Below are 15,952 nucleotides of genomic sequence, written 5' to 3'. Positions count from 1 at the left end.
CTCCCAACCAAGGGCCCTGACAGCCCCTGTCCAACTGGCCAACATCCATTGTTGAGTTTCCTTTTGGGCTCATTTTCTGTCTCAATTAGAGTATGTGATGTTTACAGTGCTATGGAATAGACTGAACTATGAACTTAATTCGATGATGTCCGCAACTACTTTTCTCTACTGAGGATATTTCCAAATTTCCAACAATGACAGCTCTTTCCCCTTTGGGAAATAGGCAGGTAGGAAGCACAGACCCCCTAGCACTCCAAGAATATTACCATGTTCAGGGGGTAACTGCTTTTGGCAGTGTGGAGGAGTAACTGCCCCCTGTCTTCTTCCCCTATGAGACCTGGAGGTGCCCAGACATCTGGAAAGAGGGGTGGCAACCTTGCTATGAATGACTTTGGGGGGAGCCCATTCGGCTGTGCTCCCTAGAGAAGCCTGTGCCTTTGGGTCTGTATGGAGGTCCCAGGCTCAGATATCCTAACCCCATTGGGAATAGCAGGCACTCCTCCACCAGGGCTCTCATGGTGGCCTGAACTTTAGGGGCCTCTCCTGAGGCCTGCCCTTTGCCTGTGTGCTGCATGGTTGGTGCAGCAGCTTCAGTCTGCCTCTGGGTGAGTGCTCCCAGGTTAGGCTCTCAGGGTTGGAAGCAGGATAAGGAAGACTGGAAAGGAGACCTGAAGACAATAACGTCTCTAACTTTGTCATCAGGGTAGAGGATTAGTTTAGAGGCCCCAAATCAAAGATCAGAGGTCAGCAGTCAGAACTGAAGAGCGAGGTCATAGATCTGGATCTGGGATCTGGACCCTCCTCATCTCTATCTCTGGCGGCTGCCCTTTCCCTCTGGCTTCCTCTGGCTCTTAGAGTGGGTAGTTGATGGGAGAGGCCATGGCAATGTGGGGCAGAGGCTTCCATGGATGTGATGCTCAGCCTGGTACCTTCCTAGTGACGAAGATGAGCTGAGGAAATCCCTGTCTGAGCTGGTGGATGACAAGTTTGGGACAGGAACAAAGAAGGTTACCCGGATCCTGGATGGTGGCAACCCCTTCCTGGATATCCCACAGGCTCTCAGCGCCACCACCTACAAGCATGGTGTGCTGACCCGGAAGACTCACGCCGACATGGATGGCAAGAGGAGTGGGTGTCAGGCTGGATGAAGGGGCACGGGGAGGGATACTGGCAGAAGGGGGTCCCATCAGGTTGTAGCCACTTCTTTGGGGATGCACATTCAGTTAGATGCGCAGGAGGAGGTAGGTAGGACATGTTAGAGTGGGTGATTGTGGACACACTGTGCTTCCATCCCCAGCACCCCGTGGGAGGCGTGGCTGGAAGAAATTCTATGCGGTGCTCAAAGGGACCATCCTGTACCTGCAGAAGGTGAGAGTCTGCTTTAGAGTCCTTACCTAGGAAGGGTCAGCTCAGTCCCATCTAGCCCCTGCCTTGTGGTGGCCAGGGGCTCCTGGACAGGACCTGGGGCTTAGGGAGGTGTCAGGTCCTTCCCCCCCAAAAGGGCTTGAGCTTACTCAGGACTTTGGAGATTTGGGGGAGGGGTGTTCGAAATGCCCAGTAGCTCAGTAGCTACCCAGTGTCATGCCTCTGGGACAAATTGGGGCTTCTTGGGGGTTAAGGAGATAGAGGGACAGAGAAGGAGATCAAGATGGAGGGAGGTGAGAATGGAACACTTGCAGCAGTGAGCCAGAGCCTGGCCATGACAGCACATTCCCTACCCACCCTGCCAGGATGAGTACCGGCCTGACAAGGCTCTGTCAGAGGGCGACTTGAAGAATGCCATTCGTGTGCATCACGCGCTGGCCACCAAGGCCTCTGACTACAGCAAGAAGTCCAATGTGCTCAAACTGAAGACAGCAGACTGGAGGGTCTTCCTTTTCCAGGCTCCGTAAGTATGAGCTGGAGCTCCTCATTCCCACCTGGGCTCAAGGCCTACAGCACCAACCCTGCACACATCCCTTTCCTGATACCCTGGGGTGTAGACATCTTAGCTTCTCATGCATGTGAGTCCCAGAATGAGTGTGTTCACTTGGCACAGATCAACAGCTGGGTTCTCAAAGTGGGTTTCCCTCAGCATCTCTTGGAAACTAGTTAGAAATACTTAACTGGTTAGGTGCTGGCCCCGCCTTAGACCATTCAATTGGAAACTTGAGGTCGGCCCCAGCCACTGTGCTTTAATAAGTCCTGCAGGGGCTGCTGATGCATATGGAGGTCCCTGAAGGGTGAGCTGATGGAATCTTGACTTTAAATTCAGGTGGCAAAGACTCCCCCTTACCTTTGACCTGCAAGGCCTTCCTTCCACTGTGATGCTAGCTATCCTTCTGTGATTTGAGATTGGGGTTTTCATGTGCTAGATGAGCTAAAAAGGGGGTTGACTGGTAAGTAAGGCTTGGGGATCAGAGTAAGTGCTGGGCAGGTGGCAGGGACAGGACAGGAGGGCAGTGGAGGGGCCACCATTTGCTTCCTACCACTGTTGACCTCCTGAGCTCATGGGCTTCAGGGCAGGAGTTCTAGACTTGGACAGGTTTATTTTCATGTAAAAATCCAGGTGCCTGGAAGCTGGGACAGAAAGGGAATTCCCTACATGGTTCCCACCAAGCCCACCAGCCCCTGCCCCATCCTCCCGCCTCCCTCCCTCCTGTCCCTGCCTATAAAAAGAATCAGTGCCCTCTCTGTGCCAGGCCTAAAGCTGGATATTGGGTGCTGGGTGGAAAGATAGGGACTCCTATTGTGAGAAGCCGGTGCCCTCTCCCATCTCCTCCTGTCCCCAGGAGCAAGGAGGAAATGCTGTCCTGGATCCTGAGGATCAACCTGGTGGCGGCCATCTTCTCAGCCCCGGCTTTCCCAGCAGCCGTCAGCTCCATGAAGAAGTTCTGTCGGCCCCTGCTGCCCTCCTGCACCACTCGCCTCTGCCAGGTTCAAGCTCCTGGGATCATGACGCCACCTCCCCAGGGCAGCCCCAGGCCCAGGCCTCCCGTTCCACAGCAAATCCCAGCTCAGGGCTCCTGGTCCTGGGCTCCAGGGAAGGGCAGATATTCTCCCCCTACTCCCACTTCCAGAAGGGAAGACTAAGGCTGCTCGCCACATGCCCCACAGGCCTGGCTGTGCTGTGGTGGGTGGCAGGGTCACATTTCCTTGCCCTATGATGGGTGTGATGTAGTGTGAATACAAGAGGATATCTGTGTCATGGGGAGGCAGGAACAGGTGACACTGGCAGGCTCTTTCACCAGTGCGTTTTAATTTTTACTTTAAATATTAGCATTATTAACACATTAATTCTACAGATTCATTGTATTCACCATGATATTTCCATATTGCACTGAGCATGGCCATCCACCCTCTGCTTTCACCACACCCCTTCCTGGCACCCTTCTCATGCCTAGAGACTAATCCCTCTTCTACTTTCAAGTCAACTTTTTTCTTTTAGTTTCCACATATGAGAGGGAACATGTGATACTTGTTTGTCTGTGTTTAACATAACGTCCTCCAGTTCCACTCATTTTTGGGCAAATAGCAGTATTCCATTATTCTTTATGGCTGAATACTACATATATATATTCCATATAATATAATTATGTGAGTATATAAATGTATGTGTATGTATGTGTGTGTGTGTGTGTATATATATATATATATATATATATACATATATATATGTTAATCTGTTGATGGGTATCTAGGGTATCTAGGCTGATTCCATTATCTTGGCTATTTTGAATAGTGCTGCAGTAATCATGGTCAAACAGGTATCTCTTTTTGTATGCTGACTTATTTCCTTTGGATCTACACCCAGGAGTGGGGCACTGATTGAATGGTAATTCTATGTTTAGTTTTTTGAGGAGCCATCATACTGTTTTCCATAGAGGCTATACTAATTTACATTCCTGCCAACAGTGTACAGGATTCCTTTTTCTCCACATCTTCTCCTACATTTGTTATGATTTTTTTTATAATATGCTCTGTTGATGTCTTCACTTATCCTTAGATGTTTCATTTGTCATTCCACAAAAAGCTTATCTGATCAGTACTTCAGGTTTTCAGGTTACTTTTGGAGAGGAAAGGATAAATGGGCCAGAACTTGAGAGGTAGAGGGTTGGGGAAGCTCTAAACTTTCTGACCTTGTCAACTATTGTCCCCTTTCCTATTGGGCCTTAGTCTCTCCACCGAGCTCTGGGGCTTCTGCATCTTCCCAGAGCTCCTCTGTATGCATACACAGTGAACGCACCACGTACACACATGTACCACACAGGCATACACATGCTCGTGTATACACATAGTGCACTCATACATACGCATGCCCCACATGTGTGTCCACAGTCATGCACTTGCATGTGCACACTCTACAAGGGACCTGGCTATTTTGTGATGGGTGGGATGTGTGTGCCCTTGTCTGTCAGTGACAGTGTCTCTCTCAGTCTATCTTTGAGTGTGGTCCAGGATCTGTGACTATAATGCATTTCTGAGAATGAATATAAGAGAATGTATGGGTCATATGGAGCCACAGATAACTGGGGTCAGGCTCACCCTTGGCTCAGTGTGTTGGTGTATGCATGTGAGAGTTCCAATGAGTCACAAGTGTGTCTAGGTTGTGTCTGTATCATGGAAGATGCATGGGCATATATGAGTGTGAGGGGGCTCATCTCCTGAGCCTGCAGGGACATTATAAAAAGTTGGTGCCCCTGGGAGCAAGGAGAGGAAGGAGGAAGATGGAAGCCGCTCTCTCTTGGGTCCAGAGCCTGGCTGTACTGCCTTGGACTTGGGAACTCCAGCTAGTCTATTTCCCTTTGATGACCCACTCCGGTAACATCTGAGAGTTGGGCCTCACAATCTAGGGCTTATCTTTGCAGGAGGAGCAGCTGCGGTCTCATGAGAACAAGTTGAGGCAGGTGACTGCAGAGTTGGCAGAGCACAGGTGCCACCCAGTGGAGAGGGGCCTCAAGTCCAAGGAGGCCGAAGAATACCGGCTGAAAGAGCACTATCTCACGTTCGAGGTGGGCCTCTAATGGAGGGATAGGGAGGGTCTGGACCAGGGCCAGAGGAAGAGGCCAGCTCTTGCCCTCCACCACCCACCACCGACCACCACTATCCTTCTACAGCTAGGGGCTTCTAATTTGGGAGTTCCCCACTTTGGGGTCTCACCTGAGGCAGGTGTAATCTATTTATGGATCATGGTTCCTGTGAGCCAGTCTTGCACAGCCCAGCTGCCAAATGGTCATCAAACTATTGCATTTCCCTTGGGTCTCTCCAAGAGCACTCAAAAGACCCCAATAGAAATGCCACCACCTTTCCAGGATCCTTTCTCACCTATGCCTCCAAGATAGGCCCAGTTTCTCTGGGAGCTTTTATAACCAGCCATAAATCACTCAACTCCTATCCACCTGATTCTCCCACGCACCCTTTTGGCCCCATTTTCCTTCAGCACATATGTTTATACAGCAGAACAACTTCATCTCTTCTTCTTCACTTCCTTCTTTCACCTTGTCTCTCTCTACTACCTTGATTCACCTCATAATGTTCTACAGGTGGGCCTGACCATGCATCACCTTGGTTGGGTAAAGGAGGTGGTGTTAGGCGGAGGAAGGAAGGCAGGAAGCACTTGTCCATTTTGGACTGAGTAGCAGATGGAGGTGTTCAGACAGACGAAAAGCCTGAGGCTGATCCAGGAAGTTCCCAGAGCACAAATGGCAAGACCTCACCAATCTCAGTCTCTAGATTTCCATATTGACTTTTTGTTGAGGTGTAGGGGAAAGAGGAGATTCTCAGGATAGACCCTGATTTTTTTTTTTTTTTTTTGCAGTGCTGGGTGTTGAATCTAGGGCCTTGTGCATGCTGGGCAAACACTCTGCTACTGAGCCACATCCCCAGCCTTAGGCACTGACACCCCCAGCCCCCCAAATGCTCTACCATGGAGCCACCTTCCCAGCAGACCCTGACCTTTTGAAAAACAGAAAACTTGATAGCTTTTGAAAGCCTCACATTGACTCTCTGCAGTGTAAAAATAGTGATGGCAAAAGCTAGATTGATCTCTTGCTAAGTATTAGGCCTGTTTCTTCTTGCTTCCATTGAATTGGCTGATAATCATCCTACCAACTCTGTGAAAAGGTTCTGTTGTTATCCCCATTTACAGATGGGGAAATGGAGGTTTTCATGGGGAAATAGAGCACTTTCATGAGGTAACATAGTTAAGAAGTGTAGGAACCAGGATCCTAACCTATGTGCAGCTCCAGTACCCTGGTCTACTGTCTGTCTCTATAATTTTAATTGTTCTAGATATCTCAAATAAGTCGAATCATACAGAATGTGTCTTTTTGAGACTAGCTTATGTCACTTAGCATAATGTTAAGATTTATCCATGTAAGCTGGGTGTGGTGCACACGCCTGTAATCTCAGAGGCTTGGGAGGCTGAGGTGGAAGTTCAAAACTAGCTTCAGCAATTTAGTGAGGCCCTAAATAACTTAGTGAGACCCTGTCTCAAAATAAAAACACAAAAAGGGCTGGGGATGTAGCTCAGTGGTTAAGTGCCCCTAGGTTCAATCCATGTACTTCCCCCCCACCAAGAAAGGATTTATCCATGTTGCATATTTCAGAATGGCCTTTCTTTTTAAGGCTGAAATATTCTATTGTTTGCATACAATGTGTTTTTTTATCCATTCATCTCTTTTTTATATATATTTTATTTTATTTTTTTATTAATTTTTAAAATTTATATATGACAGCAGTCCTTTCATCTCCCGATGGACACCTGAATTAGCCATGAAGAACTTTTGAATGTGCTTGTTGGCCATTTGTATATCTTTTTCAGAGGAATACCTATTCATGTCATTTATTAATTTTTAAATTGTCTTGTTTGTTATTTTTTGGTGTTGAGTTGTAGGAGTTCTCTATATATCTGAAATATTAACTCCTTATCACATATATGATTTTCAAATATTTTCTGTCATTCTGTAGATTGCCTTTTTACTTGTTGGTTGTATTCTTTTTTTTTTTTTTTGTAGTTGTAGATGGACAGAATGCCTTTATTTTATTTGTTTATTTTTATGTGATGCCTTACGCATGCTAGGCAAGCGCTCTGTCACTGAGCTACAGCCCCAGCCCTGTTTGTATTCTTTGATGTGCAGAAATTTTAAGTTTCGGTGCAGTCACATTTGTCTGTTTTTACTTTCATTTCTTGTGCTTTTGGTATCGTACACAAGAAACCATTGGCGATTTTTTTTTGATTCTTAAAAGTATTAGTAAAATTTATGTGCATGTTTCTTGTCTGTTTTTATTGGACAGTTTATTTCTTTTTATTGATTGTGAGAGGTCTCTGAATATTAAGGATAAGTTTTCGGTTATATAATATATAAATTTTTTTCTCATTTTATTGTATGAACTTTGATCTCGTTTTTGGCTTTTCTCTGCTCTTTTTTCCCCCAGAAAAGTCGTTATGAAACCTATATTCACCTCCTGGCTGTGAAAATCAAGGTGGGCTCAGATGATCTGGAGCGAATTGAGGCTCGGCTGGCCATGCTGGAAGGGGATGATCCTTCTCTACGGAAGACACACTCTAGCCCTGCCCTTAGCCAGGGTCATGGGCCTCTGACTGGCAACAAAGCCACACAGGATGCTACTGGGTCTGATACTTAGCTGGTGTGGACATGCTGCAAATGGCCCAGAGGGGTCAATGAGCACAATTCCAGCCTGGGGCCACCGGGACCAAGCGCCAGGCAATTGACAGGCACCCAGAGGGGCATGGAGAGCCCCGTGGACCAAGGAGTTGGAGATGCCATTCGTGGCATTGGTTTTCTTACATCCTGGGCCATCTCTGACCTTGATCTTCTCCCCAGCCCTCATTGCCCTTTCCACACAGGGTCTCACTTTTTAGGCCAGGGTGTACCTGCTCTAGCACCTCCTCACTGGAGAAGCAGAGAGGGCCATTGCTTCCCCTGGCCACCTTCTTCTCATCAAGCTCCTCCCTCATCTCCCATGTGTGAGGGTAGGTCTGGACTCTGGGTCTCAGCTTGGACCCCTCTCCTCCCTTTTTCTTCCTCCTTCCTTTGAGTTGACCAGCAGCAGGTCTGTGGACCACCAGCACCATCCACTCCTCCTCCCAGCGACCTCTGCAACCAGGCCCAATTATGCCTCACATCGCAATAATCTGGGACCTTGGCCTGCCACCGCTTAGTACCAAGTTGTCTCCACGTTCACATCTCCTTCCATCATGGAGGCCACTACTGTCTCCTTTTTATACAAACATAAATGTACATATATATATATATGTATACAAAAAAAAAAAAAATATATATATATATATATATATATATATATATATATATATATATGAAATCCCTTTAAAGATGGGGTTGGAATGGCTGTCAGAGGATGAAATCAGATGAAGAAAAGCCTGTTTTGGAGTTCTGCCTGTTATCAAGTTGGGCTCCATAGCCTTGACAGTCTGGGAGGGAAGATGGAGATAGTGCTGAAATCCCCTCACCTGCCTTTTCCTCTTCCGGCTGACCTGTGACTCACAACTGATCTTCCAGTTGATGTTTTTGGACTAAATAGACAGGATCTGTGTGTGCCACCCCTTCTGTCCCAAGGCCGTCCTGGGGGGTAAGTGGGATGGGGCCATTGCCTTGTTTGTACTTGGCTATTTATGTTGGTGCTGCCAGGTCTCTGAGCTCAGAGGTGGCCTCTTGTACAGACCTACTGCCTAGGAATAAAAGACACTCCACCTCTCTCTCCAGAGAGCCACTTGTCAATAAGCCCAAAGATGTCTGGTGGAGGAAGGTTATGGAAGCCAGTAATTCTTGGTCTTGGGAAAAGGTGGAATGACAAGTTGCTGATTGTTGATATTTCTTTTATTTTTCTCATGAATCAGAAAGGCTTTGCTAAGGACAGATCTGGGAAGAATAGAGATATTTTCCATATGCCCATCACAGATTAGCATCCTTCAAACCCTGTATTCCTCAGGCCCACAAGTGAGTGGGGGTGAAGGTGCCCTCAAGGTGGCTATGGTGAGCCAATCTTCCCTATTGTTTAAATACATTACTGTAGTTTGGCCAGCAATTTGACCTCTGTGGTAACATATTTAATTAATAAGATAAGCCAGCCTCACAACTAAGTACCTAACATTTCCAAGCCCACTCACATTTGATGCAGGGACATGTGAGTATGCGGAGAGAAGTAGTGATTTAAATCCAGATTATTTAAGTTGGATCAACTGAAGTGTTTTATAACCAAACCATCTGGCCCCTTGGTTTTGCTCAGGGGAAGTAAATGTTCATTTAAATGAAATTGAAAAGGCAATGTGGCAACATAAAAGAGCTCTCTGTACTTTTTCCACGCTGCCTCAAAGGTCCTTTGATTTTCAGGCCAGCGTCCCACTCTCTGCTCTGTTGAGGGTGGGTGACGACCAGAGGTGCAAGCTCCAGCAGCCTCGGACAGATGTGCTTCCCCTGGCACTAGTTGTGCCTCTCATCAGTAAAGAAATTTTTAGTTTGCTTCCTTAATTGTATAATTATTTATTTGTAAATTATATACATGTACTACTGTACTAAAATATTATGTACATTATAAAACATACACAAAAATAGAAATTTAAAAGAAGATGAGATAAAATAAATCTAAATCAAAGTTCTAATATTTCTTCCTGTATTCTAATGGACTATCATGTTCCCTGTCCCAATCTCTGCCCTAATATAACCAGTTTCTAAGACTTTCCAAATCCAGGGCCCTGGGAGATGTAATAAGTGGTTTGTGCCACCTGGTGATCCTGGGAAGTGGTTGCAGGTACAGGGGTTCCTGGGGTAGGAGGGGGCTGGCCCTTGATCTTGGTGTCTTGAGCCTCCATCCTGGCATTCAATGAGGGTCAGTCGTGTGCTGCACCCTGTAAAGGGTGATGGGGACAAAGTGGTGAGAAAAAGATCAGTTTCCTGTCCTCATGGGGCTCAGAGTCTAGTGGGAAGAGGGACAGGCAGTTACCATTACCTTTTGGGACTCTGGGAGGAGCCGAGGAGAGAAGCCAAGTGTGATCCAACAGAGAGAAGAAAGAATTTGGGGAGTGGGGAAGAAACTCTGACTCAGATAACTGCTCAAATATCCTAAAAATTCTAGGGGACAGGGTAGTAGGAAGGAAGTTGCTTAACAGGATGGAGACACTTTGTGAAAGGCCACACTGAAGTTCCCCCAAAGCAGAAATTTGAGAGGCAGAGTGGAGAAGGGTCTCTCTGGCCAAATGTGCTCCCAGGGGTGGATGACACAAGGAGGAGGAAGCCGAGGAATTATATTAGGTCTTGGCTTTGGACGTTGGCAGGTATGGCAGGTATCTTAGAATTCAGAACAATAATGAAGGCATCGTATGAGGTCATGTAAAGGTCATTGAATTCTGAATTAACTGGGGGTCACATAGAGATCAGAAGTTCATTTGAGTCATGGAGGTGGTTTCTGACTGAAAATTCAGAAGGTAACAACTTAGAGCCCTCAGAAGGGTCAAATAAGGACACTAAACTGGGTCATGATAAGGTCAGTGAATTTACCAGGAGTACATACAGAGTAATGTGGGATTCCATGGAAATCAGAGGACACATAGAGAATTATCAGCCTTCAGAAAAATGTAAAGTCAAAAGCAAACTGAAGAGATGGCAGAGGGGCCTGGATGAGGCCATCTGATGGGGACTGAGAAGGGCAGTGATGTGCCGGTTTGCACAACAGCTAGTCAATTATTTCTTTTTGTTTCTTTGTCGTAAGTGCTTGCCTTAGCACCCCACAATGAATACAGAGACTTTACCTCTTCTTTTACTTTTCTCCATCATCTCTCATTCAGTTTTTGCCACACTGACAACGTGATTCAAGGATGCAAGGCATGGTGGTGTCATTACCACCCAAGTAGCACTTACTAGATGTCTACCAGGACAGTCCCGGGTCCACAGCCACTCTCTGAAGTAGGTATTTTCATCCTCATTTCACATCGAGGACCCTGCAGCCTAGATAATTCTTAGACAACTCACTAGCTGTGGCAGGTGTTCAAACTCAGGTCCCATTGGTGCCTGAGCCCTCCCAATCCTAAACCTCTTTGTCCCACCTCTCTATAGGTCTCTGACTACACACACACACACACACACACACACACCATACAGACACACATATCCACCTCAGCTCTTTGGAGAGATTTCCTCGAGTTCTGGCTGGAATCTTCTGGTTCCTGGTGCTGGGTATTGATTTAATAAATTAGTTGATAAGATGAAAGACTTAACTCTGGACCTCCATCTGCCTCCTCTATACCTGAAATCATGTACCCTTCATCAAGGGCTGCAGGTTTAGACAGGTCCTGGCTCTGAGGGGGTATAAAGTTGGGGAAAGAGCAATCCCCTGTGGGCTTATGAGCTGCAGCTGTTGTGGTCCTTCTGGCAGCAAGGGTACCCATTATGCTTCTTTGCATGTCCAGACTTTGCCTGTGACGTGCCCAAGGCCCCAAGGGTCATCTTGCCTCAGCTACCCTGTGCCAACCCCACAACCCTTCCTTCTTCACCCACCCAGGCCCGGAAACTGTTGCCTCAAATCCAGCCCCATAGCTCTGGGGCAAGAACTGGGCCAGAGTTCTGAGGCTGAGTTTGAAGCAGAACAATTTGCGTCAGTCCCTTGGCCAGGTTCCTAGCAGCCAGGGGGGACACCTTGTAAATGGTTTTGGAAGAGGGAGGTGGGTTGGAGCCTGTCCTGGGAGCTGGGGCCAGGGAGATTGGAGAGAGGGTCACTTTCTCCCAGGGACTGCACTTGCCCTCTCCTACCTTCACTTGAACACCCCATGCACTTCCACCTCAGGTACTCATCCTGTCTTCCCTCCTCATCTGGGCTAGGCACACACAGTCAAACAGGAGTTATTTCTGATTTTATTTATAATATAAAAATGTTCAAGTGTCAACAGTCAGGTGTTCGGACATTTCAGGGCAGGGTTCCCATTTGTTTCTGTTTGGGATTTTTTTTTTAAAACAATTTCTTTTTTTGACAAATTAGCTTGGATCCAGTTTTGAGGGTTGGGGAGGGTAGGACTGGAGAGAAAGTGGAAGTCATAGGTGGGTATGGGGACTGGGGCCAGGTTGTGAGAAGGAAATGGTTACTTTATTGCTAAAAGGGGAACTGAATACACTGTCGAGTGGCTCTTCTCGGTCCCAGCGTGACCATGCATCCAATCTAAAGAATCTGAAATGCAAAGGACATGCAGGCATAAAATAGAAAAGACGACCTGTAAACGAAGGTGCTGCAGAGGACAGAGGGCATCCTGGAGGCCGCAGGGGAGGAGGAGCCATGAATATTGGGCCCCTGGCACAGCTGCCCCCTCCCTGGGCCTGGGGCTGCTGGGGAGACCTCTTTCTGGCCCCCCTCCCTTAGCAGCTGTGAGGAGCGGGGAGAGCCCCTCCCCATTCTGGTTGCTGTCGCTGGGCTTCTGTCTTCCCCTGTAAGTTACCTGATCCCAATTCTAGCACTTAAACCTAGGATCCCTGCCCTCTACTCCCAGGGGGCCCAGGACTCCAAATATGGCTGGGTACAAAACTACTTCTGTCCTCAGTTTCTTCCTCAGCACCCACCATCTTCACCCCATAAAACCCTCACAGTCTCTCTCCCTGCTTTCGCTCACTCAACCAGCTCTGGATCCTATGGCCCACCACCACCCCGCAACCCAGACGTCTCTCCAGGAGCCCCAGATTAGCGTACAGCAAAAGGCACCACAATATAGGTTTCTATTAAAGAGTCAAAAAATTGGCCCATCTCTCTTTTTTTTTTGTTGTTTCTTTTTTTTTTTCCGAAGCTGTAAATCAGGATGTTACATATAAATAGTTTCCCTATAAAAACGTCTTTGCCGTTAGCTAGTATTATAAGACAATTTTTGCTAAAATGAAAATAAAACATTTTTGTTATACTTTTTTCCTTTTATAGAAAATAAAAATATTTTTATTTCTTTTTTTTTTCCCTCCTTTCTCCAGTCGGTGGTCTCTGTTCTCCTTAAAGACAGTGGGGCGGGCGAGGCGGAGGGGGCGGCGGGGCCCTAAAGGGGCGCCGAGTCCTGCTTGGCCCGCGGGGGCGGCCCGCGGCTGTGTCTGCTGCTGGCCCGCGTGCTGTGGCTGTCCAGGGAGTAGTAAGTCCTGCTGTCGGCCGCCGGGCACAGCGGCGGCGAGTCCGAGCGCAGAGCGTCGTGCGCCGCGCGCAGGCCAAGGAAAGGCGTGCTTTCGGCCGCCAGTGCCCCGTCCGCGTCGTCCGCGTCGTCGTCCGAGGCCGAAGCCGAGCCGCCCCCCGAGCCGCTGCTCAGAGACAGCGAGTCCCGCGCCGCGCGTGCGCGCTGCGCCGCCAGCCCGTTGAGGCGCGAGCGGCGCCAGCGCCGGGGCCCCGCCGACGTCCTGCGGGACGCGCCGCGCGCTCGTGGCCGCGGCGGGGGCGGGGGCGCGCACTCCTGCGTGGTCTCGTACTCGTCGTCTTCTGGGATGCGGAAGGGGCTCGCAGGCAGGCTGCCCAGGCTGCCGCCCAGCGCGCAGGCCCCACGCCGCGGTCCCGGCCCAGCCGCCGGGTAGTAGTAGCTGTCGTAGCTGCGCTGCATGTCCGCACCTGGCCCGGGCCCTGGCCCGGGGCCTGGGGGCGCCGGGTGCCGCAGCAGTGGCTGCTGCTCCGCCAGGCGGTAACTGATGGGCGCGGCCGGCGGCAGCGACACAGCGTGTGCGGAGTTGGGAGAAGTGATCTCAAAAGTCGGCACCTGCGTAGCCAAAGAGTAGTGGAAGTCCACGGGCGAGAGGCGCGCGGGCGTGGTCAGGGCCGACACGTACCTGCAGGGAGAGGCAGAGGCGTGGGTCAGGGGGTCTCGGATGAGAGGGTGGGCCCCAACCAAAATCATCTTGTGAGGGATCCTGTTTGCAAGAATGATGGTGGTACTTCTCTAAGACCTCATGCAATTCCCTTAATATCTCCAATCTATATTCCTTATTTGTTAAGCGAGGATAACCATAGTGCTCATTCCATTGCAGTATTGGGACGATTCCAGATATGGTGTCAGGGGAATGTCTTAGCCCAGTATCTGATCCGTGGTTAAGTCTTCACGAATGATCGTTTGTTGTGGGAATGCTCACAGTCATGGGGTCAGGCATTTTATCTATGTATGATCTCATCTAATAGTAATTTGTTAAGACCTTTAGGTTAGGGCCATACTACACACAGGAAACTGAGACTCAGGACGTTTGAGTTCTTTGCTCTGGGTTCCACACTTAGGTAGTGGCAGAGCTGGAATTTGAACACAGGGCAGGAAAGAACCAGAATGCCTATTGTCCATTTCCAGAAGCCACTAGTCCCTATTCACGTATCCCTATTACCTGGACTCAGTGCTCCTGCAGGGACGGTTCATCCCATGGCTGACAGCTTTGGTGAGGGCAACATGCCTTCTTATATTGAAATCAGAAGTCTCCTCAGGGAATTGACCATTCACACCCTCGGCAGGGTGCTCAGCCAGGGCTAACAGATACCCCACTACAAGGGTCTCTGCTTGGGGCCAATGACACCTAGTGACTTCTGAAGCTAGTATCTCCCAGTCTGGATCTTGGGCACCTGTCCTTTTTCATTCTCCACATCCCTCTTGTGAGCCCAACAGCCTTTTGTCCACTTCAGAACAGGAACCACCCATCTCCATGATTCCTTTTCACAGTGCATAGCTAAGCACCTCACTGCTGTCTAGAACCAGCCCCAAATTTCTGTTATGTCTTTTTTTTTTGAACACAAATGTTTATAGCAGCTTTATTTACAATTGCAACCAAGGTGTCTGAGAGGTCAATGGATAAACAAACTGCCTTTTGATTGTAGGAATCCTCTTTTAAAAATTTCTCTGTTATGTTCTTTTTGAGTCAACTGATTTCCCCTACCCTGGTCCGCCACATCTTCTCTATCTCATGTGTAGATCTGATAATCTAGTCTTACCCATTCCCCCATCCTTGGGGACACCCTCCATCCTATCCTGGGCCAGCTGTTCTCCCTGGTTGTGTCCCCATCCCATGGTGTCTCCTTCATTTTGCAGCTCCCAGAGCAATCTTTTAAGTCCCAGCTCTGCTAAGGAGGCTCCTTCCTACTTACTCACCCAGACTCCACCTCCTGAGCAGAATCCCTTGGCTCTGGTCCATCTGTGTGGCCCCAGCCTGCCTGTTTAGGCCCAGCTTTGCTGTTCCCCACAGCCCACCGTGCTCCAGGCACCTCACTCTCTGATCTTACTCTTAAGTGCCTCTGTTGGAACAGCTCCAGTGGTTCCTTCCCTGTATACAAAAGGCTTTCCCCATTTCTCTGCCTCTTGCCTTCCTATCACCCCCTAAGGAGCCCTGGTATTGTGGTTACTGTTGATGATAGTAGTGATAGGTATGAGGCAAAGAGCTCTGCATATATTTTCTCATGTGGCCTTCATCAAAACCATGCATACTAGAATTCTCTCTGATCTACAGCTTACGGAACAGTGTATAGAGGCAATCAGCCTGCCCTGAAACATGCAGGTTGTGCAGCTGCCCTTGGACAGGTTAGTCTTAGGAAACCTGGCTGTTTCCTAGAGCTTGCTGTCAGACTGGGCTTCTCTGCCCTGGAGTGGTCCCTGGAGTGGTGTCCTGTGCTTAGCACTTTCCATAGGCTGCTGTGAGCATTAGTGGTTTGTTCCTGTGACTGGGAGTGCCTCAGGGACGGGAAGCAGGAGGGCCACCTCTGACTCCCCAGGCAGGCCTGCCCAGCCTAGACTTGGCACAGAGTAGGCTGTCAAAAGTGGGAGGGTAGCTGAGCATGGTGGTACATGCCTGTAATCCCAGAAGCTGGGTAGGCTGAGGCAGGAGGAACATGAGTTTAAAGCCAGCCTCAGCAAATGTGAGGCACTAAGCAACTCAGTGAGACCCTGACTCTAAATAAAATACAAAATAGGGCTGGGGATATGGTTCAGTGGTTGAGTGCCCCTGAGTTCAATCCTGGGTAC

At 48.7% G+C, this 15,952-nt stretch overlaps 2 protein-coding genes across 5 annotated transcripts in view; one reads left to right on the top strand and one right to left on the bottom strand.

Annotated features, from left to right (window-relative positions):
- Positions 1–8,240, top strand: part of Psd2 (pleckstrin and Sec7 domain containing 2) — a 44,464-nt gene extending 36,224 nt beyond the window's left edge. For both annotated transcript variants that reach the window (XM_046460392.2, XM_058584288.1), the window contains exons 10-15: positions 938–1,128; positions 1,298–1,368; positions 1,731–1,888; positions 2,772–2,916; positions 4,848–4,991; positions 7,417–8,240. In XM_046460392.2, the coding sequence (XP_046316348.2) occupies positions 938–1,128; positions 1,298–1,368; positions 1,731–1,888; positions 2,772–2,916; positions 4,848–4,991; positions 7,417–7,626 (919 nt within the window). In that variant the 3' untranslated portion in view covers positions 7,627–8,240. The remainder of the gene's footprint in view (positions 1–937; positions 1,129–1,297; positions 1,369–1,730; positions 1,889–2,771; positions 2,917–4,847; positions 4,992–7,416) is intronic.
- A 3,706-nt stretch (positions 8,241–11,946) lies between these two features.
- The window catches only part of Nrg2 (neuregulin 2), a 184,192-nt gene continuing 180,186 nt past the window's right edge, over positions 11,947–15,952 (bottom strand). For all 3 annotated transcript variants that reach the window (XM_058584286.1, XM_058584287.1, XM_046460482.2), the window contains one exon: positions 11,947–13,790. In XM_058584286.1, coding sequence (XP_058440269.1) covers positions 13,022–13,790 — 769 coding nt within the window. In that variant the 3' untranslated portion in view covers positions 11,947–13,021. The remainder of the gene's footprint in view (positions 13,791–15,952) is intronic.

The sequence above is a fragment of the Marmota monax genome, unplaced genomic scaffold, assembly GCF_021218885.2.
Source record: "Marmota monax isolate L192 unplaced genomic scaffold, Marmota_monax_Labrador192_F-V1.1 WCK01_AAM20220418_F8-fsc00006, whole genome shotgun sequence".
In the NCBI taxonomy this organism is placed as follows: domain Eukaryota; kingdom Metazoa; phylum Chordata; class Mammalia; order Rodentia; family Sciuridae; genus Marmota; species Marmota monax.
Note: the sequence above shows the minus strand (reverse complement) of the source record. Positions and strands in the feature narration are given on the sequence as shown.